At 40.2% G+C, this 27,495-nt stretch overlaps 1 protein-coding gene and 1 non-coding gene across 5 annotated transcripts in view; both read right to left on the minus strand.

Annotated features, from left to right (window-relative positions):
- The window catches only part of ZNF609 (zinc finger protein 609), a 193,939-nt gene that overhangs the window by 4,862 nt on the left and 161,582 nt on the right, over positions 1–27,495 (minus strand). For all 4 annotated transcript variants that reach the window (XM_069596201.1, XM_069596197.1, XM_069596200.1 and 1 more), the window contains 2 exons: positions 3,517–3,604; positions 392–2,732 (listed from right to left, as the gene is read on the minus strand). In XM_069596201.1, coding sequence (XP_069452302.1) covers positions 392–2,732; positions 3,517–3,604 — 2,429 coding nt within the window. The remainder of the gene's footprint in view (positions 1–391; positions 2,733–3,516; positions 3,605–27,495) is intronic.
- Positions 23,735–23,863, minus strand: LOC138444477 (small nucleolar RNA SNORA19). Its single transcript, XR_011258501.1, has one exon. It is a non-coding gene; the product is annotated as a small nucleolar RNA SNORA19 (small nucleolar RNA).

The raw sequence follows: 27,495 nt of genomic DNA on the forward strand, positions 1-27,495 counted from the left end.
AGTCTGAGTAGTGTGCTTCCGCCTACTTTAAAAACTGGAGAGACCACCTTTCCCCCTTCTGTGGGAACCACACAGTGGACGAGACACGATTAGGCATCACTGGATACCTGGCTCCAGTTCTCGCTCTGCTGGTGAAGTCTTGAGTACCTCCAGACAAATCAAGCTAACTCACCTGGGCCTCTCTTGTTAAATGGGAAAAACCTCTGTCACTGGTGTAAAAAGTGTTTTTAAAAAAACATTAGAATGATTTACGAAGGTAAAGAATCCCTAACATGATAGACTTCTCCTGCTATCTATACTGTGTTGATTCCCTACATAAGGACGGCCCTGATTTATGAGGAAGAGAGAAAGACTATCCAACAGTATTTCCATTTCCTTCCAGAACAGTTACCTGTCGGTACCAGAGTATTGGATCCACCTCTGCCTGTCGGCCACAGTCGGCACCTGTCTTGGCCTCAGAAGCCTCCTTGCCTAGGTGGCTGGCCTCACTCAGCTTTACTTTAAGTCCTTCTGGGGCCTGGCTGGGGAGTTTGGAAGAGTCATCTAACTTGGGAATAATGACTGACTTGGCAGGATCCGCCCCTGGCTCCTTCGCCTTGCCGGGTCCTGACTTCACTAGGTCCGTGAGGCTGGGGGCCTTAGTGAGAGTTGGTGGAATTGACGGCTTTTGCTTCCAGTCTTCCTTGAGGGCCGCCTCCCGCTCCTTCAGGCCCATCTCGGCCTTCTTGTCCAGTCCTCGCTGCTGCTGCTCCAGGCTCTGCCGTTTCTGCTGCTCTTCGTACTGCTGTCGGTAAGCAGAGTTGGTGCTCAGGAGGTGGGTGTGGTAGCTCTGGTCGCTGTAGCCGTAGGGGGGCACATAGGCATACTGGTTGTAGTACAGGGACTGCATGTACATGTTGGGGCGCTGCTGGATGACGGAGGGCTGCTGGCTGGAACTGCTCAGCTCCGGCTTCTTTTCCTCGCAGACATCGTTCTTCACTTTTCCCTCTGTGCTCTCAGGCTCCTCATCCTTTTTTGTCTTCAGAGCCTGGCTCTCCACTCCTGCCTGGCTGCTGGGGTTCAGAGCCCCTGGGCTGGACTGTGCGTAGCTTGGAGAGTAGTAACTTTCAAAGCCTTGGTAATATGGCGAGTCTCTGCTTTGTGGCTGAGGGGGGAAAAGGGTTTTCTTGGCCCCCTCCTTGACCAGCTGCTCAGGGTCCTTGGATTTGGCGCTGTCCACTTTGCCCTCTCCATCCTCCCCGGCATCGGAAATGTCAGAGTATGCAGGGCTGTTGGTTTTGACTGAGCTGGCTTCAGCTCCGTTCTGGGTCACTACGTGTAACGGGGTCATGGGCTGGGTAGGGGTAGTGCTATCTAGGCGGCTACCGCCTCCAATTGAAGGGCTGGGAGCATTGTCTGTGAAGCTGTAGATCTTGTCAGCTTCTGCCTTGATGCTGGCCAGTCGGCTCTGGTGGGGGTCTGAGGAGCCATTCAGGAGGCCCTCCATCTTCATCCCATCTCCCGATGATTCCCGGAATGGGCTTTTGCCTTCTTCTGCTCGACATATCTTCCCAGGGGTCAGAGGACTTTCAAGTTCCTTTGAAGATTCCTTCTTTTTTTTCTCTTTCTTTTTCTTGTCCTTGGCTGGAGTCAAGGCAGGGTTGACTGTGAAAGGTTCTCCCATCACAGTGGGCTTGGGCTGAATGGGCTTCAGTTGGGGGCTGTTGGGCATGGCCTGGACCACAGTGGTGGTCAAGCCTGAGGAGGAGCCTGGGCTTGCTGCCGTGAAGGTGGCTGTCTGGAAGGTATAAATTTGCTGTGGGGGAATGGCAGGGGCGATGGGCCGGGCTGACTTTAAACTTTTGGAAGGAATCTTTTCAGGTTTCAAACTAGAGGGCTTTTTACATTTTTCCTTTTCCATACACTTCCTTTCCAAAGAATCAAAAGCATCATTGCTTGTTTCATCCATTACTGAGGGTCCATCATCAGAGCCATCATTGGATAAGGCCCCGAGATCTGTGTCCCCTTCCCCACTCAACTTTTTCTTACAGAGGCCTTTTGTGCTGAATTTGCTTGAAGGAGAAGGGCTATGGGGCTCCACGAGCCGAACTTTGGGGGTAGCTGAGCGGGCAGGGGATAGGGAACCCTTCTGTGAGACAGATGCGCCATTGCAGCTCCCGAGATCTGCATGGAGGGTGGGCTCCTCTCCGTACTCACTGTCTCCGTCTGCTTCTGGCTTGCTGTCGTCATCTGTGTGGGCATGAGCTTGGTGGTACTTAAGTCCATTGATGTGCTTGTACTTTTTGTTGCAGTTTGGGTGGGGACAATCAATCAGGACTGGGGAAGGACAATTTCTGTCTAGAACAGTGGGTTCCACCTTGGTCCCAGGGAGGGGGCCAGTGGCTGAGCCCATGGAATTCGTACGGACACGTTTGCTCCCTTTGGAGTCCTCTGAGCTAGAATTCAGCTCCATGTCTGAAAGGGGTTTGTTTTTCCGCTTATTAGCTGAGGAAGGGCTGGCCTTGACATCCTCGGAGGTGCTACTGGCAGGTGGGCGATGTTCTGAAGAATTCTGGCTGCCCCGACGGCCTTTGCTATTGGCTCCCGCTCGGGTTTTGCTGCTGCTGCTGGTCCCTTTGCTGTCAGAGGCTGTGGCTGTCTCATTGACAGGCGTGTTACTGTTGGGACGCATGCGTTTGCCTCTACCCCGACCATTGCGCATTTCCAAGTCACTGGTGGGAGAGTCACAGAACCTTGGCAAATGACAAACACAACAAGATATTATTAAGAAAAGAAGCTACCTTCAAACCAGGTTAGCTGCAGCCTCCAGAACTGTCCAAATGGTAACTATCATTTTCAATGAATATCATTTGTTAAAGAAACTTCTGAAAACATACTAACTGCCTTACTGGTGAACTTCTAGGATGTTACCTGCATGCCGCTGCTGTTGCTGCTAAGTCGCTTCAGTAGTGTCCGACTCTGTGCGACCCCACTGACGGCAACTATACATTATTCCCTGAGATTTGGGTTCCCCCAACCCTGATGAAGTGGAAATTAATAATAGGAACTAGCTGTAAGATGAAATTCACTGAAATATCAGTCTTATGGCCAACTGCAACTTGAAAGGTCTTTGTGAAATCCAGATTGTCTAAAGGAGCTTATGGAACTGAAAATGTTCTTGAGTTTTAACTTCTGAGAGATAGCTACTATCAAAAAACATCATCAATGAATGCTTGTTCCCCCACAGTCAGATTCTGACCTTGGTCTTGAGGTGACTTTAGGTAGAAGCCAGAATTCAGTCATTCTAGATAAAGGCTTAAACAGGATCTCCTCACCATTACTACCCAAACCAACACCTAACTGATTTATTCTTAAATGCCAGATGAATATGATGGCTTCTGTTGTTTTTATACCATACTGTCCTTTAAAAGCTGAGTGTCCTTTAAAAGCTATCCAACTCTAACAAGATAAAGGTATGAGGGATCACTGATAAGGGTGGTTCAGACTAACACAGACAAAAAGCTGTGGCGTGCTTACCTCGGGGGTGCCCAATCATGCCGTGTGCAGTCAAGAAGTGTACCTACATAAGTCTTGTTTCTCCATGTTACATTCACCACTAACATCCCTGAAAGACAAGAAGACTCAGGTAGACACAAAAGAAACGCTGCTGGCCACTGAGAAGAGTAGTTTCCATCTGAGTAGCATTCCAGCTCTTGTAGGAGGGTTTAGGGGGTGCTCTGTGTCCCAACAGCCTAACAGCATTAGGCTGGAATAGTTCCACAGGAATTGCCTACAACACTACCAGGGGCCCTTAGGATGGGGAACATTTGCAAAGATTCCATGGTCCAGTTAAGGTACACTTTCCTAACTTTTAAAAACCTATGCAGCATTTCAAATATACTAAAAAATATAAAGGTTAATTTAAAAAGCTCATGTGCCCATGTAGCAGCTTAATGGATTTATAAGATTTTCTGCTATACTTGCAATAAATTTCTTTTTTAAAGAACAAAATATCATAGCTGAAAAGCACTGTTTACTATATTTTCAAACCTGCCAATGACAGGTTGTATAACTTACCTCTCTCACTTAACATTACAAATTTGAGATATATCAGTGTTGACATGAAGAGCTTAACCCATTTGTTTTAATGGTGCTCAAGTATGTCACTGAATGACTTGACCACAATTTATACATCTTATTGATGGAAATTTAGATGTTTCTTGCACATTTTCACTCTAAATGACATCATAATGAACATTCCTGACATGTTTATTTTATTTTAAAATGGTTTGAATAAATAATACAGTCACATTCCAAAATTTAAAAGGTAGCAAAAAAAAAAAAAAAAAGGCAAACAAACCCCAAGATAAAATGAAGTGTTCTCCCTGTCACTATTCTTCAGCTTTTCAGGTTCCCTACTCAGAAACATTCATGGATATCCATGTATTCCTCCAAAGGTAGTTTACATATTTATAAGCAAATATGTTTATATATTCTTCCTCAAATAGTAGCAGTGTACACCAATATTATACACATTTCCCATGTAACCATATATTTTGGATCATTCTATATGATCACGCATAGAACTACTTCATTCTTTTCAATGGCTGCATATGTATGATTTCAAAATGTACCATCATTGATTTGACTACTTCCCTGTTGATGAACATTTGGGTTGCTTCATTCTTCTGCTACTACAAATAACACTGAATAACTAATCTTGCACACATGCTTTATGTTATATATTATAGAATATGTCTGTAAGGTGAATTCCCATAAGTAAAACTGCTACTCACAGAGTATTCGGACTTGGATTTTTCATAAATACTTCCAATTTGTCCTCAAAGAGGATGTACTAATTTATAAACCCATTAGTGCATGAGAACACTTGTTATTCTTTCCCTTTGGCAATACAGTGTTCTCAAACTTTTTGGTTTTGCCAATCTGATAGGAGACAAATAGTGTTTTATGTACTTTTAATGTCATGTTTCTTATTATCAGTTTGTATATCATTTCATTACAAGATACCTGCATGAAACACCTGTATTTCCTTTTTAGTGAACTCTCTGTTCATATCCTTTGCTCATTTTTCTACTGAATTATAGTCTTTTCTTATTTGTGACTGTTTACTATGGAAAATTCTTAAAGAGATGGGAATACCAGACTACTTTACGTGCCTCCTGAGAAACCTGTATGCAGGTCAAGCAACAGTTAGAACTGGACATGGAACAATAGACTGGTTCAAAACTGGGAAAGGTGTATGTCAAGGCTGTATATTAGCACCCTGCTTATTTAATTTATATGCAGAGGACATCACGCAAAATGCCAGGCTTGATGAAGCACAAGCTGGAATCAAGATTGCCAGGAGAAATATCAATAACCTCAGATATGCAGATGACATCACCCTTATGGCAGAAAGCAAAGAGGAACTGAAGAGTCTCCTGATGAAAGTGAAACAGTGAAAAAGTTGGCTTAAAACTCAACATTCAAAAAACCAAGATCATGGCATCCGGTCCCATCACTTCATGGCAAATAGATGGGGAAACAGTGGAAACAGTGAGAGACTTTATTTTCTTGGGTTCCAAAATCACTGCAGATGGTAACTGCAGCCATGAAATTAAAAGACACTTGGCTCCTTGGAAGAAAAGCTATGACAAACCTAGACAGTGTATTAAAAAGCAGAGACATTACTTTACCAATAAAGGTCCATCTAGTCAAAGCGATGGTTTTTCTAGTAGTCATGTATGGATGTGAGAGCTGGACCATAAAGAAAGCTGAGTGCCAAAGAATTAATGCTTTCGAACTGTAGTGTTAGAGAGGACTCTTGAGAGTCCCTTGTACAGCAAGGAGATCCAACCAGTCAGTCCTAAAGGAGATTAGTCCTGAATATTCATTAGAAGGACTGATGATGAAGCTCCAATAGTTTGGCTACCTGATGGGGAGAACTGACTCATTAGAAGACTCTGATGCTGGGAATAATTAAAGGCAGGACGAGAAGGGGATGACAGAGGATAAGATGGTTGGATGGCATCACTGACTTGATGGACCTGAGTTTGAGCAAGCTCTGGGAGTTGGCAGTGGACAGGGAAGCCTGGCGTGCTGTAGTCCATGGGGTCGCAAAAACAAATATTTGTTATTTGTTAATGGTGGTTATTGCTATGCAGAAATTCCTTACTTTTAGGTTGTTCGATTTATCAGTCTTTTATGGTTTCAGAATTTTTGTCATATTTCAAAAGGCTTTCCCCAGTCCATCACTTCATTAATAGGTTTTTTCCTTATGGCTTCTCCTAGTATTTTTATGGTTTGAATTTTTATATTTGACTCTTTCATCATCTGGAATTTAATGTGGTATAAAATGTCTGACATGGACCTTTTTTTGTTTGGTTTGCCTTTTTTTTCCCCTTGGCCACACTGCACGGCTTAATGATTTAAGTTTCCCAACCAGGGATTGAACGTGGGCCCTTGTCAGCAAGAGTAGAGTACTAACCACTGGATCTCCAGGGAATTCCCTGACATGGACTTTTTATTTGTTTGTTTTGCCTTAATTCTAAATTATTTTTGGTTAGTTTTATATTTAACGAAGTAAAATATATTAAGCTTTTCCTTTATGGTTTGTGCTTTTTATGTCTTACCACAAGGTCATGAACATTCTACCATGAAATATTTTAAAGGTATCTTTAACAAGCTAAGATTGGTTTTTACATTTTTAGTGGTTAGAAAAAAAATGATAAAGAGAATAATATTTTATGTCATCTGAAATTATATGAAATTCAGATATTGCTCAGAAATAAAAGTTTTATTGGAACATAGCCACATTTATTCATTTACCCACTGTCTATGCCTGATTTCACGCCTCAAGGCAGACAGAGCTGAGTGTGTGTCATAGAGACGATATGGCCCTCAAAGCCTAAAATATTTACTATTGGGCCCTTTTTATAGAAAACATTCGCCAACACCTGTTTTAAATCTTTTTTTCTTTTCTAATATAAGCATTGAAGGTATAAATTACCCTCACAGCCCACTTTAGTTGCATCTCACAAGTTTAACATGTTTTTATTATCATTCAGGTCAAAACATTTTCTAGTTTCCCTGAATTTTTTTTTTTTTAAATCCTGGGTTTATTTAGAAGAGTGTTGTCAAATTTTCAAATACCTGGGAATTTTCCAAATATCTTTTTGTTTTTGATTTCTAATATAATTCTACTGTAGTTGGAGAACATACTATATATGATTTCAACCCTCTTAAATTTATTGAGAATCAATTTAGGTATAAAATATGGCCTATCTTGAAGAATATCCCATGTGCACTTGAAAAGAGTATTTCAAAATGTATGTTCTGCAGTTGTTGGGTAGCCTATATATAGATCAAGTTGATTAATAATATTTTTCAAATCTTGTACATCCTTATTAATTTTTTATCTTATTAGTGATACTTGTTGCTTGTTCTTGCTTATTGGAACTCCTATTTGGACCTTCTAGACTAATCCTCTTATCTTTCCAATCTATTTCCCATTTCTTTGTCTTTTGATGCTAAGGGATTTCCTTCATCTTCTAGGAAATTTTCACTTTTACTATTGTATTTTAAATTTCTTCCATTTCTTTCATTTTTTTCCCCCCAGGACTCATACTGATCTCTCATATTCTTTTCTCTTTGAGTCTTGCAACTTATAATTTTTTTCTTTGACTACAACATACAGGATAGAATTTATCCAATGTATTGAGTTTTTAAAAAATTTAAATGACTGTAAGTAACAGTCATTCCTTATCAAGGGTACTTTTTTAATGCTCCTGTTCTCTTTGGAATCAGATTTTAGAATGCTCTATCATAAAACCAGATCAGACAAGGGAGCTGAAAAAAAAAGATTATCCTAATAGGAAGTCTCAATCTAATGGAATCAGGGCAGGAAAGAACTTTGGTTTAGTCAATTGGATTTTTTTTTTTTTTACCATTTTCTTTTTCTTCTCTCATATATTTATTTTTTCAACTGAAGTATAATTTACAATGTTGTGTTAATTCCAAGTGTATAGCAAAGTGATTCAGCTCTGTGTGTGTGTGTGTGTGTATACATTGGATTTTTTTTTTACCATTTTCTTTTTCTTCTCTCATATATTATTTTTTCAACTGAAATATAATTTACAATGTTGTGTTAATTCCAAGTGTATAGCAAAGTGATTCAGCTGTGTGTGTGTGTGTGTGTATACATTGGATTTTTTTTTTTACCATTTTCTTTTTCTTCTCTCATATATTATTTTTTCAACTGAAGTATAATTTACAATGTTGTGTTAATTCCAAGTGTATAGCAAAGTGAGTGAGTGTGTGTGTGTGTGTGTGTGTGTGTGTAAGACCTCCTAAGAAAGCAATTGGGCTAAGTTCTCTCTGGCTGTTAGCAAAGTGAATTCATATGGATGTCTCCTCCCAGTGATAACCTGATCTGATTGCCAGATAACCAATTTGAATAAGAGCAGAATCCATTTATTTCTAGACAAGGTAAGACTTTGAAGTAGGTGCCTCATTAACAAGGGCAGATGAGCACAGCTGTATACAGAGAGCAGGTATACAATAATAAGAAGCATGTTATTCCTCCTCTTGAAACAGCTGGCCAGGAACACAGGTTTATAAATCTGTCTCCTTCCTCTGGTATAATCTGCAAACCTTAACAATAATGAATGAGCTGAAAAGATGACAGGTCAGACAGAGTGCTGGAAGTGGACGAGGGGAAGAGAAAAAATTCTAATATGGAAAAACAAAATGGAAGCTTGTTTAAATGTCAGAGCAAACAGTTTTCTGAAATATAACTCTCTTCCTACAAGGTTCTGGCTTGAGACAGCTGGGCGAATAAAGAGGACAGGAAGGAAAAAGCAGAAAATAACACTTAACAGACCTAGTTTCACTATTAGGGGCTAACTATAGGGCAGCAAGGAGGCTGAAAAGAAAAAGAAAAATTGGTTTTCATTTGAGAAAGTGCCCTACTTTGAATAAGTGTTCACAAAACAAGGAAAGGCTTGGCATATTTAAAGATAATAATAATGCTAAAAGTAGAAGTAAAAGTAGTGCTTTGTGCTTCTCCAGGTGGTTATCTGCCAATTTACCATGGACCTCACAGACATCATCTCGATGAACCATTAGTAAGTTTTAGAGTGTTGAGTATTCTCCCTTCTTAAAGGTGACCAACACGGGAACACAGTAATGGGGAAATGACTTAGGTCTGAGGCAGCAGTCAGGTTCCCCCAAGTCACAGGAGTGACAGTGTTAAGACAACGTGATGCCAAAGCAGCACTACTTTGTTTCAGAGGACAGGTCACAACAGTCATGCAGTCAAGACTGATACTAGCGCATAGTCAGAAAAGTAAATTTTACCTCCAGAGCCCTCGCTGTCACCATTTCCACTAAGTATACTCTTTCTCTCAGGGATCTAGTAGCCTCATGCTCCGTTGTTCAGTTACCAAGTCGTGTCGGACTCTTTGTGACCTCATGGACTGCAGCATGCCAGGCCTTCCTGTCACTCACCATCTCCTGGAGTTTGCCCAAGTTCATGTCCATTGAATAGCTGATGTCATCCAACCATCTCAGTTGACCACTCTCCTTTTTCATTAAACTTTTATTTTTTGACTGTGCTGGGTCTTCACTGCTGCTCAGGCTTTTTCTAGTTGCACAGAGCTGGGTCTACTTTTTGTTGTCGTGTGCAGGTTCCTTATTACGGTGGCTTCTCTTGTTGGAGAGCACAGGCTCTAGGGCTCACAGTCTCAATAGTTGTGGCGCATGGGCTGAGTTGCTCCTTGGCACCTTCCAGGGATCTTCCGAGACCAGGGATCGAGCCAGTGTCTCCCGCATTAGCAGGCAGATTCTTTACCACTGAGCCACCAGGGAAGTCTTTCACCATCTCCTCCTTGAAACATTTTCTTCATTTGGTCCTCAGGACAAGGACACCACTCTGGCCTGATTTTCTTCTTGCTGTTTTGCTTTTCTTCAGTACCTTTTGCTGTTATTTCTTCACATCTAATGACTCAAACTTCTGTTTCCAGCACCAACGTTTTCCCTCCACCCTCAGCACCATCTCGTCTCTCTCCCTTGGCTTCCTGGGGCCAGATTCTGCCTTTGTGCCTCCCTTCTAAACTGCCTGTGCCGCCTCCATGCCCTCGGTTCCCTCACACAGATTTTCTCCTGGAACTTACCCCATCTCTGAAACTCTCCCAGTTCCCTGTTCTTCTCAAATTGTTAAAACCTGTCCCTTTAAAATTAAGCCTTCTGAGGAGGATTCAGAGGTTAAACCTCTAACTTCTTATATTCCCTTATACTGAACTGTAAGCCACTGTCAAAGATTTTCCCAAAGTAATGGAAGATCCTCACAGATTTGCTGAGGAATTTAATATAATCACTCAAATTTACCAAACAGGTTTCCCTGGCTTAAATTAGCTAGTTCATATACATGTTGGTGAAAGCTAGGTCCAGCACTGGAAGAAAACTTCTAATTGGGAAAATCCTGAAATGTCTCTAGAATTATAACTGGGAGACCAGCCCACTAACTTACTATATGATCAGGTTTGAGCTATTGCTAAGCAACTTCACTGAGCAATTTCTAGGGCTTTTTCAAAGGCTGTTAATTGAAACAAAATTCAGGTTTACACAGAAAAATCTGGTGAATCTGTTCATAAATATTAAGTCAAATTCAAATTAAAGAAAAATTCTGGTCTTCCTTCACATGTTGATGCCACCTGAGAAATTTTCAACTCTGTGTTTATTAATGAGCTGAACTGGGAGCTTTCCCTTCTACTAAAAAGGACCACAACAGAATGGGAAACTGTGTCCACTTGAGATTTAATCTGACAAACTAGCTCTCTTGCAAGCTAAACGAATGACTAAATGGGAGACCACCAAAATTCTTAATCTTCAAATCCAGCAAATGAAGGCTCCTAAACAAACCCAAATCCCCCCAGTTTCTGCTACTATTGCAAAGAATCAGGACATTGGAAAAGAAATTGTTACAAATTTAAGTACTTTAGGCACCTTTAGCTCTCTAACTAGGGCCTCCCAGATGGCCAGTGGTAATGAACCCACCTGCCAATGCAGGAGATGAGACAGATGTGGGTTTGATCCCTGGGTCAGAAAGATCCCCTGGAGGAGGGCATGGCAACCCACTTCAGTATCCTTGCCTGGGAAATCCCATAGACAGAGGAGCCTGGTGGGCTACAGTTCATGAGGTCATAAATGAAGTTGTAAACGACTGCACTCATGCATGCCTCCTGGTGGTCCAGAGGCTAAGACTCCTTGCTCCCAATGCAGGGGACCCAGGTTCGATCCCTGTTCAGGGAACCAGATTCCCTGTGGCGCAACTAAACCCTGCATGCCACAGTGAAGATCAGAGATCCCTGTGCTGCAACTAAGACCTGACAGCCAAATAAATAAACACACATATTTTTTAAAAATAAGATTCAATTTGCAAAATTGGTGGAGGCCCTCCAAATACCTTGGCTAAAACTGTTGTTGTTAGTCCTTCCAAATTTCAGATCTATCCCTTTTAGAAGTCATAAACTCTCACCCTTTGAGATAGTAATAAGATGTCCGATGCACTTGGCTCCAGCTTCTTTTGACCCACAAGTAATAAAAGGAGAGATACTCCAATATTGCAGAGGCCTAACTGCTTCTATTAAAAATAACCAAGCTTTGGTAGAGCAGTCTTTTTCGCAGTGCACCCTGGGGAAGGTGAAGACCTTAAGCATTACGCCCTGTAACCTGGAGATTTCATCTACTGGGAAAGAACTCTCTTATACCTCATTGCAAAGGCCCCTACCGGGCACCACCAACTCCTGTACCACCTAACTCCAAGGAACAGGCTCTTGGGGAATTATGAGACACAAGTAAAGAAAGCAGCAAACCCTGAGGACCTCACAGTGTCTGGTTATCTGAAAATGAAGATTTCCCAGAAATGAAGCAACAACAGCCACTGAGCCAGCTTTCCCAAGATGTCTGGACCGGCCCTATTGTAAGTTTACTGCCAAACTTCTGATTATTTGACATAACACTTCAGATGATCTGAAATGTTTAAGATCTTGATAACACATGGACTTTAGATAAGAAGTGATTGAGAATTCTCCCTTCTACCCTCCCTTGTCACTGGCAGGAGACCTCACACCCAGGAAAGGTCCTTCTTGGCACTGAGAGACAAAAACCTACTCAAACTAGCTAAACTGACTTTTGGTCAGTGATACTTTCAGAGAAAGATCTTGATTAACAGGGAGGGGGGATGTGTAAAAAATTAATAAGCAAAAACCTAAGTAGAGCTGCGAGACTTGAAGGTGCTCTTATGCCCTGTGATAACAGCAGAGCCCAACAGGAAGAAGAATGTGTGCTCTTCTTTCCTGGCAAGGACTCAATCAGGGTTTCTTTGTTTTCTTTAGCTCCCCAACTTCCATTTCCCATCTATCAGAGTGTTTTCCTTCCCTTGCCTCTTATGGGGAACTTGCATGTGGCTCATCACAACCGCAGACCCCAAACTGCATTTCTCTGTCTGTCCTGAATGAACACTTCTTTACTGGAGCAATATTTGGCAGTTTTATTTAAGTCAATAAAAGAAAAACTTATAAGTAGTTCCATTGTTATACATAGTGGCAGTCTTACTAGTGTTTTAATACAGTAAATGGCTTATTTTGTGACTTGAATAAGCATCTACTGTACTCAACTGAGTTAGTAACTGACTGTATGATTCTGGGCAAGCTACTTTATTTTCCTTTGTTGGACTAGACCTCTAAAATTCTGTGATTCTGTGAAAGGCTGTGAAACTCAAACACTTAAAAGTATAAATGACTAATAAAATATTATTTCCTATGGACTTTTACCAATGATGAAAGACTTAAGCTAAAGAAAATACAAGGCAAGAAATAAACCTAGACAGCGTATTAAAAGCAGAGACATCACTTTGCCGACAAAGGTCCGTATAGTCAAAGCTGTGGTTTTTCCAGTAGTCGTGTACGGATGTGAGAGTTGGACCATAAAGAAGGCTGAGCTCCAAAGAATTGATGCTTTTGAACTATGGTGTTAGAGAAGACTCTTGAGAGTCCCTTGGACAGCAAAGAGATCAAACCAGTCAGTCCTAAAGGAAATCAGTCCTGAATATCCATTGGAAGGATTGATGCTGAAGCTGAAGCTCCAATACTTTTTTGGCCACCTGATGCAAAAGGCCAACTCACTGGAAAAGACCCTGATGCTGGGAAAGACTGAGAACAGGAGGAGAAGAGGGCAACAGAGGATGAGATAGTTGGATGGCACCACTGACTTGATGGACATGAGTTTGAGCAAACTCTGGGAGACAGTGATGGACAGGGAAGCCTGGCATGCTGCATGCAGTCCATGGGGTCGCAAAGAGTTGGACACAACTGAGCAATGAACAACAACAAATCTATGAACCAGCAATTCTCAGAAACAAGAACTCATATTTAACAAAAGACATGTAAAAGAATGTTCATAGCAGCTTCACTCATAATAGTCCCAAACTAGAAATAACACAAATGTCTGTAAAAAGTAGAATGGATAAATTATGGTATATTCATAATGTGATACTATAAAGCTCTGAAGAATGAACTACTGCTACACACTACAGAATGGATGAATCTCAGACATAATGTTAAGTGAAAGAAGCCAAACAAGAGCACACACTATGTGATCACATTTCAAGATAGGAAAACTCATCTATAATGGTAGAAATCAGAATGGGGGTTACCTTTTGGGATGGTATTGACTGCAGAGGGCATGACAGAATCCTCAAGGGGAACTGGTAATGTTCTAATTCTGGATACAGGTAGTGGTCACACAGCCATATAAATATGTAAAAAGTCATCGAATCATGTACTTAATACTTATGCATTTATTTATGTTATACTTCAATAAAACATTAAAGCAATCTACAGTAGGTATTAAGTTCTCTCTCAGGAGCATTCTATTCTGTCAAAGAATTAAAAACTCTGGGATATGGTTACCAACTCAGTCAACTTCCACAGAGAAAGTCTATCTCCCCTGAGAGTAATCAACAAACCATATTTTAACACCAGAAACTAACACTACATTGTATGGGACTTCCCTGGTGGTCCTGTTGAGAATCAGCCTTCCAATGCAGGGGACGTGGGTTTGGTCCCTGGTCAGGGAACTGAGATCCCACACGCTGCAGGGCAACCAGTCTTCCATGCTGCAACTACTGAGCCTTCACGCCACAACTAGAGAGCCCATGTGCCGCACCTAGAGAGTCCGTGGCCCCCAACAAAAGACCTCACATGATGAAATGAAGATCCCATGTGCTGCGACTAAGACCCAGCACAGCCAGATACATGAGAGACTGATACAACATTGCAAATCAACTATACTTCATGTAAAAAACTTTCAAAACCAAAAAAGAATTGGTGTCAACATATGCCAGGGGATAGTGTCAGGCTTAGAGTGTAAAATATGTATAATAATCCTTTATTTATTGGCAACACTTCTACATGTTTCTACCGTTACTATGCCTAGGGGGCACAGGAAAGTCATATGTTGTTGGTGGGTGTATAAAGCTGGTTCAACCCCTGGTGGCAATCTGGCAATATCTTTCAAAAAACACATACTCTTTAACCCAACAAATCCACTTGAAGGTATTTATCCACAAATATCCTCAGTGTACAAAATGAACAAGGTACTTGCTGCAGCAGTGTTTACAATAGCAAAAGATGGGAAACTAAATGTGCTTCAATGAAGAAGCAATTAACTACACTTTTGAATATCCACATGATGGGATACTATGCAGCTATTAAAAAGAACAAAGCAACTATTCAACAAACTGATATGGAACAAAGTCTGAGATATACAGGCAAATGGAAAAAATAAAAAGCAAGATACAGAACAGTAATTACAGTATGCTGCTGCTGCTGCTGCTAAGTCGCTTCTGTCATGTCTGATTCTGTGTGACCCCATAGACGGCAGCCCACCAGGCTCCCCAGTCCCTGGGATTCTCCAGGCAAGAACACGGGAGTGGGTTGCCATTTCCTTCTCCAATGCATGAAAGTGAAAAGTGAAAGTGAAGTCGCTCAGTTGTGTCCGACTCTGGCGACCCCATGGACTGCAGCCTTCCAGGCTCCTCTGTCCATGCTACCCACTGTGTAAAACACAAACAAACATATAAATATCTGTTCATAAGTGCATGGAAGGTCTCTGAAAAGGATAAATAAACTAGTATTAGTGGTCTTCCCTACGGAGGGAAACTGGGTGGCTGGAATTCAGGGGAAAGAAACTTGTTTTTCATTGTATATTCATTTTACTGTTGAATTTTTGTACCATATACATGTGTTACCTATTCAAAAAAAGGTAAAAATGGTAAGTAATTTTGGTAGGACTATTTCAAAAACGTTTTTCCCTTTAGGAAAGTGCACAGGCAATAATATACTTGAAAAGGACAAATAAGTGGCAGGATAACACCATCTCTGAAACTCTGTTAAACTTCCTGTAAATGGGAAATGTCTCTTTATTCAATTCAGAGTATCAAAGTGACTATGGAAGTTAAATATGACCACAAATTCTTTGATATTCTTCCCTTCAAAAAGGAGAAGTCTAACATGTAACCCAATGTTCACAACAGCACTATTTACAATAGCCAGGACATGGAAGCAACCTAGGTGTCCATCAGCAGAGGAATGGATAAAGAAGATGTGGTTCATATATACAATGGAACACTACTCAGCCATGAAAAAGAACAGATCTGCATCAGTTCTAGTGAGGCGGACGAACCTAAAGCCTGTTACACAGACTGAAGTCAGAAAGAGAAAAACATATATTGTATATTAATGCATACATATGGAATCTAGAGAAAATGTTATTCATGAACCTCCCTGCAGGGAGGGAATGGAGATGTAGATACAGGGAACGGACTTGTGGACACACTGGAGAAAGAGTGGGATGATACACTACTGTGCGTAAAGCAGAGAGCTGGTGAGCAGTTGTGATGTAACACAGGGAGTCCAGATAGATGCTCTGTGATGCTCCAGTGGGGTGGCATGGGGGGAGAGGATGGAGGCTCTAGAGGAAGGTGACATATGTATAACTACGGCTTCTTTTCACTGTTGTATGGCAGAAACTATCACAACACTGTAAAGCAATTTTCCTCCAATTAAAAAAATATATATCATGGGGAAAAAAAAGAGAGGTCTAATTCCCCTCACCTTGAGTGTGGGTTACATTTAGCTACCTGCTTGTAACAAAAAGAATGTGGTGGACGTAGCCTTCTCAGACTCAATGATGAAAGGCAATGTTTTTCTTCCTGGATTACTTCTCTTGAGGAAGTTCCCCACTGTGTCATAAGGACAGCCTACCCTATGGAGAGGTGCATGAGGCCAGAGACTAAGGCCTGCTGCTAACAGCTGTGAGTGAGACAACTTGGAAGTGATCCTCAAATAAGCTTTCAGATGATAGCAGTCCAGCTAACATTTTGACCGCAATTTCATGAGCAACCTTGAGACAGAACCAGCTACTTAAGCCATTCTTGAACTGCTGATCCAAAGAGTTTTAAGTTTTAGATCCTTACATTTTGGGAATAATTTGTTATACAATGACAGAAAATCTATGATAGTATTTTATCCTAAGTTGACAAACAATTAATTTAACTTATTCCTTCATGGAGCAAATATTTACTTAGCCAGGCATTATGGGAAGTACCGAAGTTATATATTTATATTTTAAAAAAAAACAACTAAGAAGACACCAAGGTCCACTTCTGGGCTGGGAGAAAATATTAATTAAGCGCCTACACTGGACTAGTATGGAGAACAAAGATAAACAAGGACAGCTGTTTGCTCTCAAGGGACTGAAAAAGAGGTTGGGGAAAGAGGTCACATGAGATTGAATTTGCCAGTCACCTTGAGTTTTCAAATGGAAACAGAAATACTTATATGCTGCTTTTAAATCTTGTTTCAAACCCAATTTGCCAACAACTATAAAAGACAGAAGTGAAAGTGAAGTCGCTCAGTCGTGTCCGACTCTTACAACTTATATTCAAGTGATGGGTGACAGAGAACAAGTAAATATATGTTAGATAGTGTAAGCCCTATGGAGAAAAATGAAACAGGAGCACAAGAATAAAGAATGTGAGGGATGGGATGTTGCTGTTTTACAATGGGCAGTCAAGAGAAGCCTTACTGAGAAGGTGACATGCAAGCAGAGAAACCTGAAGAGTGAGCCATGAGGAAATTAGAAGGATGAACCTTTGAATGCAGGTACAAAGGCATTGCAGTGAGAATGTAGGTGGCATGTTTTCAGGAAGAGCAAAGTGGAACGAGACTAAAGTGGAGTAAGAAGAATGGGAAGAAATGAGGTCAGAGATTAGGGCAAGCCAGAAGGTGTAGATGAGCGGTTTATAAACCTTTAATGTCAGGAACCCACAGCAAATTATTTTAGCCTTTGCAGGCCATACAGTCTCTATGGTAACTTCTCAATTCTTACAGCACAGTCACAAACAATACACAAATGAATGGGTTATGGCTGTGTTTCAATGAAATTACAAAAATTGGCAGTGGACTGAATTTGGCACTTGGACTCTAACTGCAGACCCTGATAGCAAAAGTTCAGCACTTTATACGACAAATAACGGAGGCCAGAGGGAAACAGTGTATATGCTCAGGCTTTGGCCTTAGTGTATTCCTTCACTGAAACAAAGCTGTAAATGAGAGCTAACTGAAACATTTCTATTGACATTAAGCACTCAAAGGTTCTTTGTTGAATAGATAAGCTGAAAGAACAGATTGGGACCCCAAATAACAATTACTTACCTGCTTCTATAAATAAATGTTTTCCAAAGTTAAATTAACTTTGGAAGAAAAGCCATTCATAAATTGAGGACTCAATATATGAAGTATATTTTAATATTTTTCTTCATGACTCAGGGACATTATTCTAGATATGATTATCTTGTGGTGTAGTAAAGGAATGTCCCTTTAAAGGTTACTGAAGTATTAAGGGTTCAGGACTCTCTTCATTGAGATCAGACTTCTCAGTTGAGTTTTGTGTTTTGCTTTTGCTGGATTAGCATTGGCAGGTGGACTTCCACCCACTGGACCACCAGGGAAGCCCAACATGTCTACCTTTTGCAGTAGTAGTGATTTCCATATTTCCAAGCTCTCTATCACATCCAACTTTCTTCTTATAATCTACTTTAGATGAGGACATCAAGGAGTTAACACTAATGTAACTCTGTTATCAGGCCCTATGGGTGCTCTTACCTGACTTCATGGCCATATACATTCTACATGCATTAATTCCATGATTCTGTTATATTTGCAATGCAAAGTCCATGGGGAAAAATTCTACTGATATTAGCCAAAGGAATGAGTTAGTCAGACAAAATCATTTTTGGTAACTTTCTACAACTAATTTGTCATGAGCTTTGAATGCAGTATGGGGTGTATGATTAATGTCCAATAAACAAAAAAATTTTTAACTGAAGACTTGTTTTTATTCTACTTTCAAGTATGTTATTTCTACTAATAGGTAATGAGGGTCTCAATACAGATGCCAAGAATGCTTACACATGTCTATAAAATGAAAAATACATCTTTAAGATTCTCTTAAGAGAAACTAAAAAGCATTGCTTAGGGCATGGATTCTCAAAGTATGGTTCAGGGATGTCTGACAGTCCCAAAGACAGTTTCAAGCGGTTTGCAGAGTCAAAACTATTTTCATAATAATACTAAGACAAATTTGGATTTTTATTTTCATTCTATACTGAGTGTACATAAAGAGTTTTCCAGAGGAGGCATGACATGATATTTTGACAGACTGGATACAGAAGTACATATGAGAATCCAGAGTGTCTCCTATTAAGCCAGACATTAAAAAGATTTGTAAAAATGTAAAATAATACTACTCTTTTACTAAATTTTTGTTTTAGAAACTATGATTATTTTTCATAAATATGTTAACATGTAACAGGTTTATTGTTGTTATTTTTAAATAGATTAATAAATATATTTTTAACAGATTCTGTTTTGATTTCTACCATGGCAAATGTCAATAACGATAATATCAACAGATATTAAACAAAAGCTCTTAGAGTTCCTTAATAATTATCAAGGATGAAAAGGAGTCCTAAGTCTAAAAAGTTTAAGAACTGCTGACTTAAGGCATACACCTAAGCATTATTTTACTTCTGCCTTTTTATGGAGATGCTAGCTAATGAAGTTGCAGCTATCTTCATGCTGGGCGACAGAAACCTGGGGACCAGCCAGTTCTACCACTATTGTCGGTTTTGCCTTGTGGGGATCCACTTGCCCAGTTGGAATTCTCCTAAGTTATGAGAATTCAGGACCCTAAAGAGAGGCAACTGATGATCTCTAAAGAAAGCAAGAAATCTGGGGCAAAATGAAAAGGGATCGGCAGTAAAAAGAGGAAGCAGAGCTGGCTTTCTCTGGCATTGGATACAAGCCAGTCACCACGGCCTGTCTATTCTGCCTTTGAACTCTCTCTGAATAATATCTTCTTCCCCATCCCCAACCACAACCATCAGAATCCAAGTCCTCATTAACTTACCTCTAGATTATTCTAACAGACTGAATTATGCTCCTAACGTCAATCTTTAATTCTTTCTGTCAGTCCAGCCAGTAAACTGCTCTCAGATGAATATGCTTCAAACACTGCTTTCATGCAATGAGCCAGCAAATGAACTTTACTTATACTTCATCACTATGCCGAGTGCTAGCGGAGATTCAAAACTTAACTGAAAATTTTACTCTGGGGGGAGGGAAAATGAGTATATATCAAATCATTATTTAAAAAAATATGCTACATCTACTGTGGTATAGACAGATCAGAGAAGAATAGGTAGGATTTTCTAACTTTTAAGAGGATCTGGGGTGAGTTTTGGCACACATAAGGAAGAGTGAAATCATGTGATAATGAGCTGAGGCTACGTGTTGAACAGCAGGAAGAAGGAAGATCTGAAAAAGTCTAATATTTCATGCTAAAAAAATTCTTGTTAATTACTGATTAGTGTACTAATACATTAAAGTAAGTTATAGGGACTTCCCTGGTGGTCCAGTGGCTGAGACTCCGTGCTCCCATGCAGGTTCAATCCCTGGTCAAGGAACTGGGTCCCACGTGCCATAATTAAGAGCCTGCATACCACAACTGACAGATCCTACATATAAATTTTTTTTTTTAAGTCAGGGTCACTATCCTATCTTACAATCCAGCTGGAACAGATAAACACACAAAAAGATAACATGTTATCAGCCAGGAGCTGATAAAAAGACAGTAAAGTTTGGCTGAATGGCCAAATGAACTATACCTTATTATATCATGACATATTTAGTGCAAAAGGAGAGATAGGAAGAATGTGGTATTTGGATTTAAATGAACTGATATGGTGCTGTTGTAAAATCTGTTAACCATTTCTATGCCTTCCTCTAGATGGTGCTAAAACAACCAGATTGTCTCTTATAACTCAAGTTTCCTTTTACATTATAAAGGGTAAGAGGCAATTTATGACTCATTAACAACTTGATGGCTCCTCTACCAATTTTATTGCCTTTTGGCTTGCATACAGTGTCCAGGATAGTGGGACATCCTGGACACTGCTAAGAAATTTAAGTCACAGACAACTCAAACCCGATAATGGTTTCTTATCCTACAAAGAACTATTTATTCAAAACACTACTATTTGTATGTGTTTGGGGCGGAGAAATGGGGTTGTATAATTTTCAGTCTCTGATTCCGGGAAGCATATAATTTAGAATGAAGGGACAGAACTCTTAATAAAACAGAGGACGTTATCACCAGCCTCTAGTAACGTTAAGAGATCACAGAAATAACAAGAGTAGGTAAAGAATATTCTAACCTCCCTAAGGATACAAGGGGTTCTTTAAAGATTAGTAATAATTTTTGAAAAAATTGGCTTGAAGTTATTGGCTTCAAGAAAAAATTGGCTTGAAGACTACAGGCATCTGATATACCCAGATATAAGCCCTATCTAGGAACAGCTATGGTGTGCCTTCTGTATAGACTTTCAGTGTCTCATGTAATATGGGGTATAATGATGGAGAGTGACTGAGCTCTAAGATTGCATGTTATAATTTTTTTTTTTAATTTGAATAACTGAACTTCTAGCATGCAGAGAGCTGAGGATGGTGGGATCGTGGTGATGGCAGTGGTTAATCAGAGAGTAAGGTGAGAGAGCTAACACATAGTATGTGAATAGAAACCAGTTTCCACTTCCTCCTTGAGAGGGGAGCATCTGTAGAAAACTATAGTGTTGATGTCTGGAGAGCACAGGTAACAAACTTTTAATCAGGCCTTCACTCTCAGTTATCACTGCCACAGCAGCTTATAAACCTTTAGGTCATATGTCCTTCTCATATAGTCCTCTTAACAGCTCCCGTTACATTCTTTCCCCTCCAATGCTAGTGATTAAACTGGCTGGGCACTCCCCCTCTCAACTGAAAAGAAGCTAAGCAATGGCTCACTGCTCCTAACTAATCCATTATAACAACAGGTACCTACTGCAGTTACCTGGTCTCCTAGTTAAAAATAACTAGGCTGAAGAAGAGCTGCTGTGGTCTGCTCAGCTGCCTCACCCAGAGTGACCCTTTCAAAAGGAGCTGAAAATGAACTGAGCTCTGTAACTTAGTCAAATGTGGTCTCTTTCAGCCCCATGGACTGCAGCACGCCAGGCCTTCCTGTCCATCACCAACTCCCGGAGTTTACTCAAACTCATGTCCATCAAGTTGGTGATACCATCCAACCATCTCATCCTCTGTCATCCCCTTCTCCTGCCTTCAATCTTTCCCAGCATCAGAGTCTTTTCCAATGAGTCAGTTCTTCACATTGGGTGGCCAAAATATTGGAGCTTCAGCTTCAGCATCAGTCCTTCCAATGGATATTCAGGACTGATTTCCTTCAGCATTGATTGGTTTGATCTCCTTGCTGTCCAAGGGACTCTGAGGAGTCTTCTCAGAGTTTCGAACCACAGTTCGAAAGCATCAATTTTTTGGTGCTCAGCTTTCTTTATCGTCCAACTCTCACATCCATACATGACTACTGGATAAACCAAAGCTTTGACTATACGGACTTTTGTCGATAAAAGTAATGTCTCTGCTTTTTAATACACTGTCTAGGTTTGTCATGGCTTTTCTTCCAAGGAGCAAGCGTCTTTTAATTTCATGGCTGCAGTCACGATCCATAGTGATTTTGGAGCCCAAGGAAATAAAGTCTCTCACTGTTTCCATTGTTTCCCCATCTATCTGCCATGAAGTGATGGGATCAGATGCCATGACCTTAGTTTTTTATTAGTAGAATATCAATAATATCATTATCAGTAGCTATATCATTCGTAGAACTTTTAACACATGTTGTTTGGTGGGCTTATTTACACATGATTTATTTGAAGATACTTCAATTATAAAATTTCCTGAATATGAGCTCCCATATACAAATCAAATGTGGAAAAAAAAACAACTCCACAAATTTTGGAACCAAAGCTGTCTTTTTGGCATTATATGGCAAAAATATGTCAAGGTACAAATTTCTTTTAATTCTGGCTCATTTGAAAGTAAGCAAAAAAAAAAGAAAAGAAAGTAAGCAGGACTAGCGTTAGGTGAAGTTGTTGATTTAGTGAAGGTTTACATTTCTAACATAACAAATCCATCAATCTTTGTGATTTCTTCCATTTATGCTAAGCCTTTTCATCTAGAAATTTGGATATTTACTTTTATATTATTTTAACTGAATGACTTTATAAAAGTAAAAAAACACATATCTAAGAATCTTGAATATATATGTGTATTTATATACACATAGAACTTATTTTTTCTATTTTGGAAATTATTTTATTTTAGAATTATTTTTAAAAAATCAATATATAATTGACAAGTAAAATTGTCAGACATTTAAAGTGTACAACGTGTCAATTCCAGATATGTAGACCTTTATGTAAACTTACGTTAGAGAGTGTAAGATAGGTCTGTGAGTCTATTTTTTTTTAACCCTCACAGAGGGTTTCCCCAATACCTATATTACTAAAAAACCCTTTCCATTTCCCTTAGTTTGTGTATAAGTTAGGGCTTGTTTCTGGACTGTCAAATTGGTTCTGCTGAATGTGTGTGTGTGTGTTAAGTCGCTCAGTTGTGGCCGATTCTTTGCGACCCCATGGACTGTGGACTACAGCCGGCCAGGCTCCTCTCTCCATGGAATTCTCCAGGCAAGGATACTGGACTGGGTTGCTCTTCCCTCCTCCAGGGGATCTTCCCGACCCAGGGATTGAGCCTGGGCCCCCTGCACTGCAGGTGGACTCTTTACCATCTGAGCCACCAGGGGAGCCCCACTGAGCCGCTGCACTTGCCTGTAAAAGATGAAAAATAACCTGTGCTCCCCTGTCCAAACCCCAGTGATGCTGTATTAGAAGAGGTAAGATCTACATTTTTTCCTTTTACATAAACACTTAGTAGGTTCTCAGTAACTGCTGAACAGGATGAATAACCCCAATTCTGGTTCAATCCATCCAGGCAGGGTTTGGATAGGCATCAGATCTCACCGTTGACTGATGAGATGACAAGGGGAATAGGAACTCCTCAACTACTTACGTAAAAATTCCAGTTACTTTCTGATCACCAACCCCGTGTGGTTCACCAAATTTCCAGCAGCATGAGGGTATGCGCACACAGGTTAGAGCTCAGGAAAGAAGTGTTGGAAAGCCTAAGTGACAACATCCTTATCAACAATAATCAGTTTATGGTATTTGTTTTGTTTTGTTTTTTGCTGTTGTCTGAAGGTGACTGACAGCAATGGGTAAATTAAGTCATGCTGCTAATTTATCTCCAAAGGTTTATTTAACACATCAGAAATATTTTTTTCTCTTAACATGAAGAAAAGTCAATGAAGTGTGCACAAGTTTATGGTATTAAAATGTAGTGTAAAGACTTAGATTTTCTTTCTGAACAACAAATACAAGGAAAGGAGGGGGTGTCTTAAATTTCTGATGCTTCACTTCATGTTAAAATTCTACTTCTTCAAAATCACCTTAGGATTAAACACTGTAAAAACCTAACATGTTTTTATTACATTGGGTTCATATTTAAAAGCAAATATCTGAATTTTTCCAACCAACCAAAACTGCAGTCAGTTCAAATTCTTGCCTTTTACTTATGTCCTACTGTCAGACAAAATCTGTTTTAACTTTGGCAATAAGCATCCATCTTCCCCTTTCATCTATGAGATGAACCATCAGTAGTATCCTAGACCTTAACCATCATCACACACTGAATATGCCCACTGAATGAAGATTTAGACTACAATTTAATCTCCTACCTTTGACTGTGTGGATCACAATAAACTGTGGAAAATTCTAAGAGAGATGGGAATACCAGACCACCTGACCTGCCTCTTGAGAAATCTGTATGCAGGTCAGGAAGCAACAGTTAGAACTGGCCATGGAACAAAAGACTGGTTCCAAATAGGAAAAGGAGTACGTCAAGGCTGTGTATTGTCACCCTGCTTATTTAACTTATATGCAGAGTACATCATGAGAAATGCTGGACTGGAAGAAACACAAGCTGGAATCAAGATTGCCGGGAGAAATATCAATAACCTCAGATATGCAGATGACACCACCCTTATGGCAGAAAGTAAAGAGGAGCTAAAAAGCCTCTTGATGAAAGTGAAAGAGGAGAGCGAAAAAGTTGGCCTAAAGCTCAACATTCAGAAAACGAAGATCATGGCATCTGGTCCCATCACTTCATGGGAAATAGATAGGGAAACAGTGGAAACAGTGTCAGACTTTATTTTTTTGGGCCCCAGAATCACTGCAGATGGTGACTGCAGCCATGAAATTAAAAGATGCTTACTCCTTGGAAGAAAAGTTATGACCAACCTAGATAGCATATTCAAAAGCAGAGACATTACTTTGCTGACTAAGGTCTGTCTAGTCAAGGCTATGGTTTTTCCTGTGGTCATGTATGGATGTGAGAGTTGGACTGTGAAGAAGGCTGAAGGCCGAAGAATTGATGCTTTTGAACTGTGGTGTTGGAGAAGACTCTTGAGAGTCCCTTGGACTGTAAGGAGATCCAACAGGTCCATTCTAAAGGAGATCAACCCTGGGATTTCTTTGGAAGGAATGATGCTAAAGCTGAAACTCCAATACTTTGGCCACCTCATGAAAAGAGTTGACTCATTGGAAAAGACTCTGATGCTGGGAGGGATTGGGGGCAGGAGGAGAAGGGGACAACAGAGGATGAGATGGCTGGATGGCATGACGGACTCGATGGACGCGAGTCTGAGTGAACTCAGGGAGATGGTGATGAATAGGGAGGCCTGGCGCGCTGCGATTCATGGGGTCGCAAAGAGTCGGACACGACTGAGCGACTGAACTGAACTTTGTTGAGGAGGTGTCCCAAATCCTAAATGATACAAAAGGATGCTTAGTCCCACACACAATGGGTTAAACGCTTTGTTGCTTTCTCTGATTTTTTTTTTAAATTTTTGGTTGGGGAGGTGGCATGTACATTATTTCTATGAAGGCTTGATGGCTTTCAAGATAATAGTTTCTACTTACTGTGTTTAAGAGCCTTCCATGTATTATCTTATATTTAATCCTCTCAACAACCCCAAAAGTATTATCATTCCCATTGTACAGATGAAGAAATGGAAGCTTAGAGCAATTTGTTTCAATGTAACACAGCTAAACAAGATGCAAAGCCAGGATCTGAATCGAAATCAGTCTGGCTCTAAACTAGAGCCTGTATTTTTAACCATGCTGTCTCACAAGATGAGGATATACTTCTTTGGTTCTCAGCAGCTCACATTTCCAGGTGTAAGACACTAAATAGTTCATGCACTGTACTTGGGAATAAAATTGTGGACTAGAGTGAAAGCTATCAACACTTACAGGTTTATTTTTGGCTGAGAAGCAGCTCATTGATTTTATGTTTGACCTCTCTCTACCAGAAAAGAAATAGAAGCAGCAATAAAAACTGCATATTGGTGGCAAAGAGAAAAATATATGGAGTAGAAGAGGCAAGAAGCAAAAAGAAAATGTCAAAGTAAGCAAAAGGCACCAAGAGGATAGAAATAGAAAAAAGAACAGGAGCTAGAAACTCAAAAGTCCAAAGCTGCAAGGTTATCATGAAACACATATAGTCAATTCCTCAGTATCTGCAGGGGATTGGTTCTAGAATACCTCCCACCCCTTGCCCAGTACTAAAATCTGAGAATGCTCAAGTCCCTAACATAAAACAGCACAATATTTGCATATAACCAATGTATATCCTTTCATATATATTAAATCATCACTAGAGTACTTATAATAATACAATGTAAAAGCGATATAAACAGTTGTAAATAAAATGCTAGCAGTTCCCAGTGAGGGGCAAATTCAAGTTTTGCTTTTCAGAATTTTTTTTTCCCCTGAAGATTTTTGTTTCATGCTTGGCTGAATCTGTGGATTCAGAACCTTTGCATAGGGAGGGCCATGCAAAGGGACCCTTTGCAAAGGGAAGTGTGCTCCCTTTGTCTATAAGTATTTTATTGATGACACGAGAAATGAAGCTCAGCTATTAAAGAGCTGCCAATTCTCATGTCTTGGGCTTCCCAGGTAGTGCTAGTGGTGAAGAACCTGCCTGCCAATGCAAGAGACACAGGAGACATGGGTTTGATGCAATTGCAAACATCCGTTGGATTACAGAAAAAGCAAGGGAATTAAAACATCTACTTTTGCTTCACTGACTACACTAAAGCCTTTGACTATGTGGATCACAACAAACTGTGGAAAATTCTTAAAGAGATGGGAATACCAGACCACCTTAGCTGTCTCCTGAGAGACCTGTATGTAGGTCAAGAAGCAACAGTTAGAACTAGACATGGAACAACGGACTGGTTCAAAATTGGGAAAGGAATATGTTACGGCTGTATATTGTCACCCTGTTTATTTAACTTACATGCACAGTACATCATGTGAAACGCTAGGCTGGATGAATCACAAGCTGGAATCAAGACTACTGGGAGAAATTTGAACAACAAGAGATATGCAGATGATACCACTCCAATGGCAGAAAGTGAAGAGGAACTAAACAGCCTCTTGATGAAAGTGAAAAAGGAGAGTGAAAAAGCTGGCTTAAAACTCAACATTCAAAGAAGTAAGATCATGGCATCTGGTCCCATCACTTCATGGCAAATAGATGGGGAAAAAGTGGAAACAGTGACCAATTCTCTTTTCTTGGGCTCCAAAATCACTGCAGACGGTGACTGCAGCCATGAAGTTAAAAGATGGTTGCTGCCTGGAAGTAAAGCTATGACAAACCTAGACAGCATATTGAAAAGCAGAGACATCACTTTGCTGTCAAAGGTCCGTATAGTCAAAGCTATGTTTTTTTCCAGTAGTCATGTATAGATGTGAGAGTTGGACCATAAAGAAGGCTGAGCACCAAAGAATTTATGCTTTCCAACTGTGGTGCTGGAGAAGATGCCTGAGAATCTCTTGGACTTCAAGGAGATCAAACCAGTCTACCCTAAAGGAAATCAACCCTG

The sequence above is a fragment of the Ovis canadensis genome, chromosome 7 (genome assembly GCF_042477335.2).
Source record: "Ovis canadensis isolate MfBH-ARS-UI-01 breed Bighorn chromosome 7, ARS-UI_OviCan_v2, whole genome shotgun sequence".
Taxonomy (NCBI): Eukaryota; Metazoa; Chordata; class Mammalia; order Artiodactyla; family Bovidae; genus Ovis; species Ovis canadensis.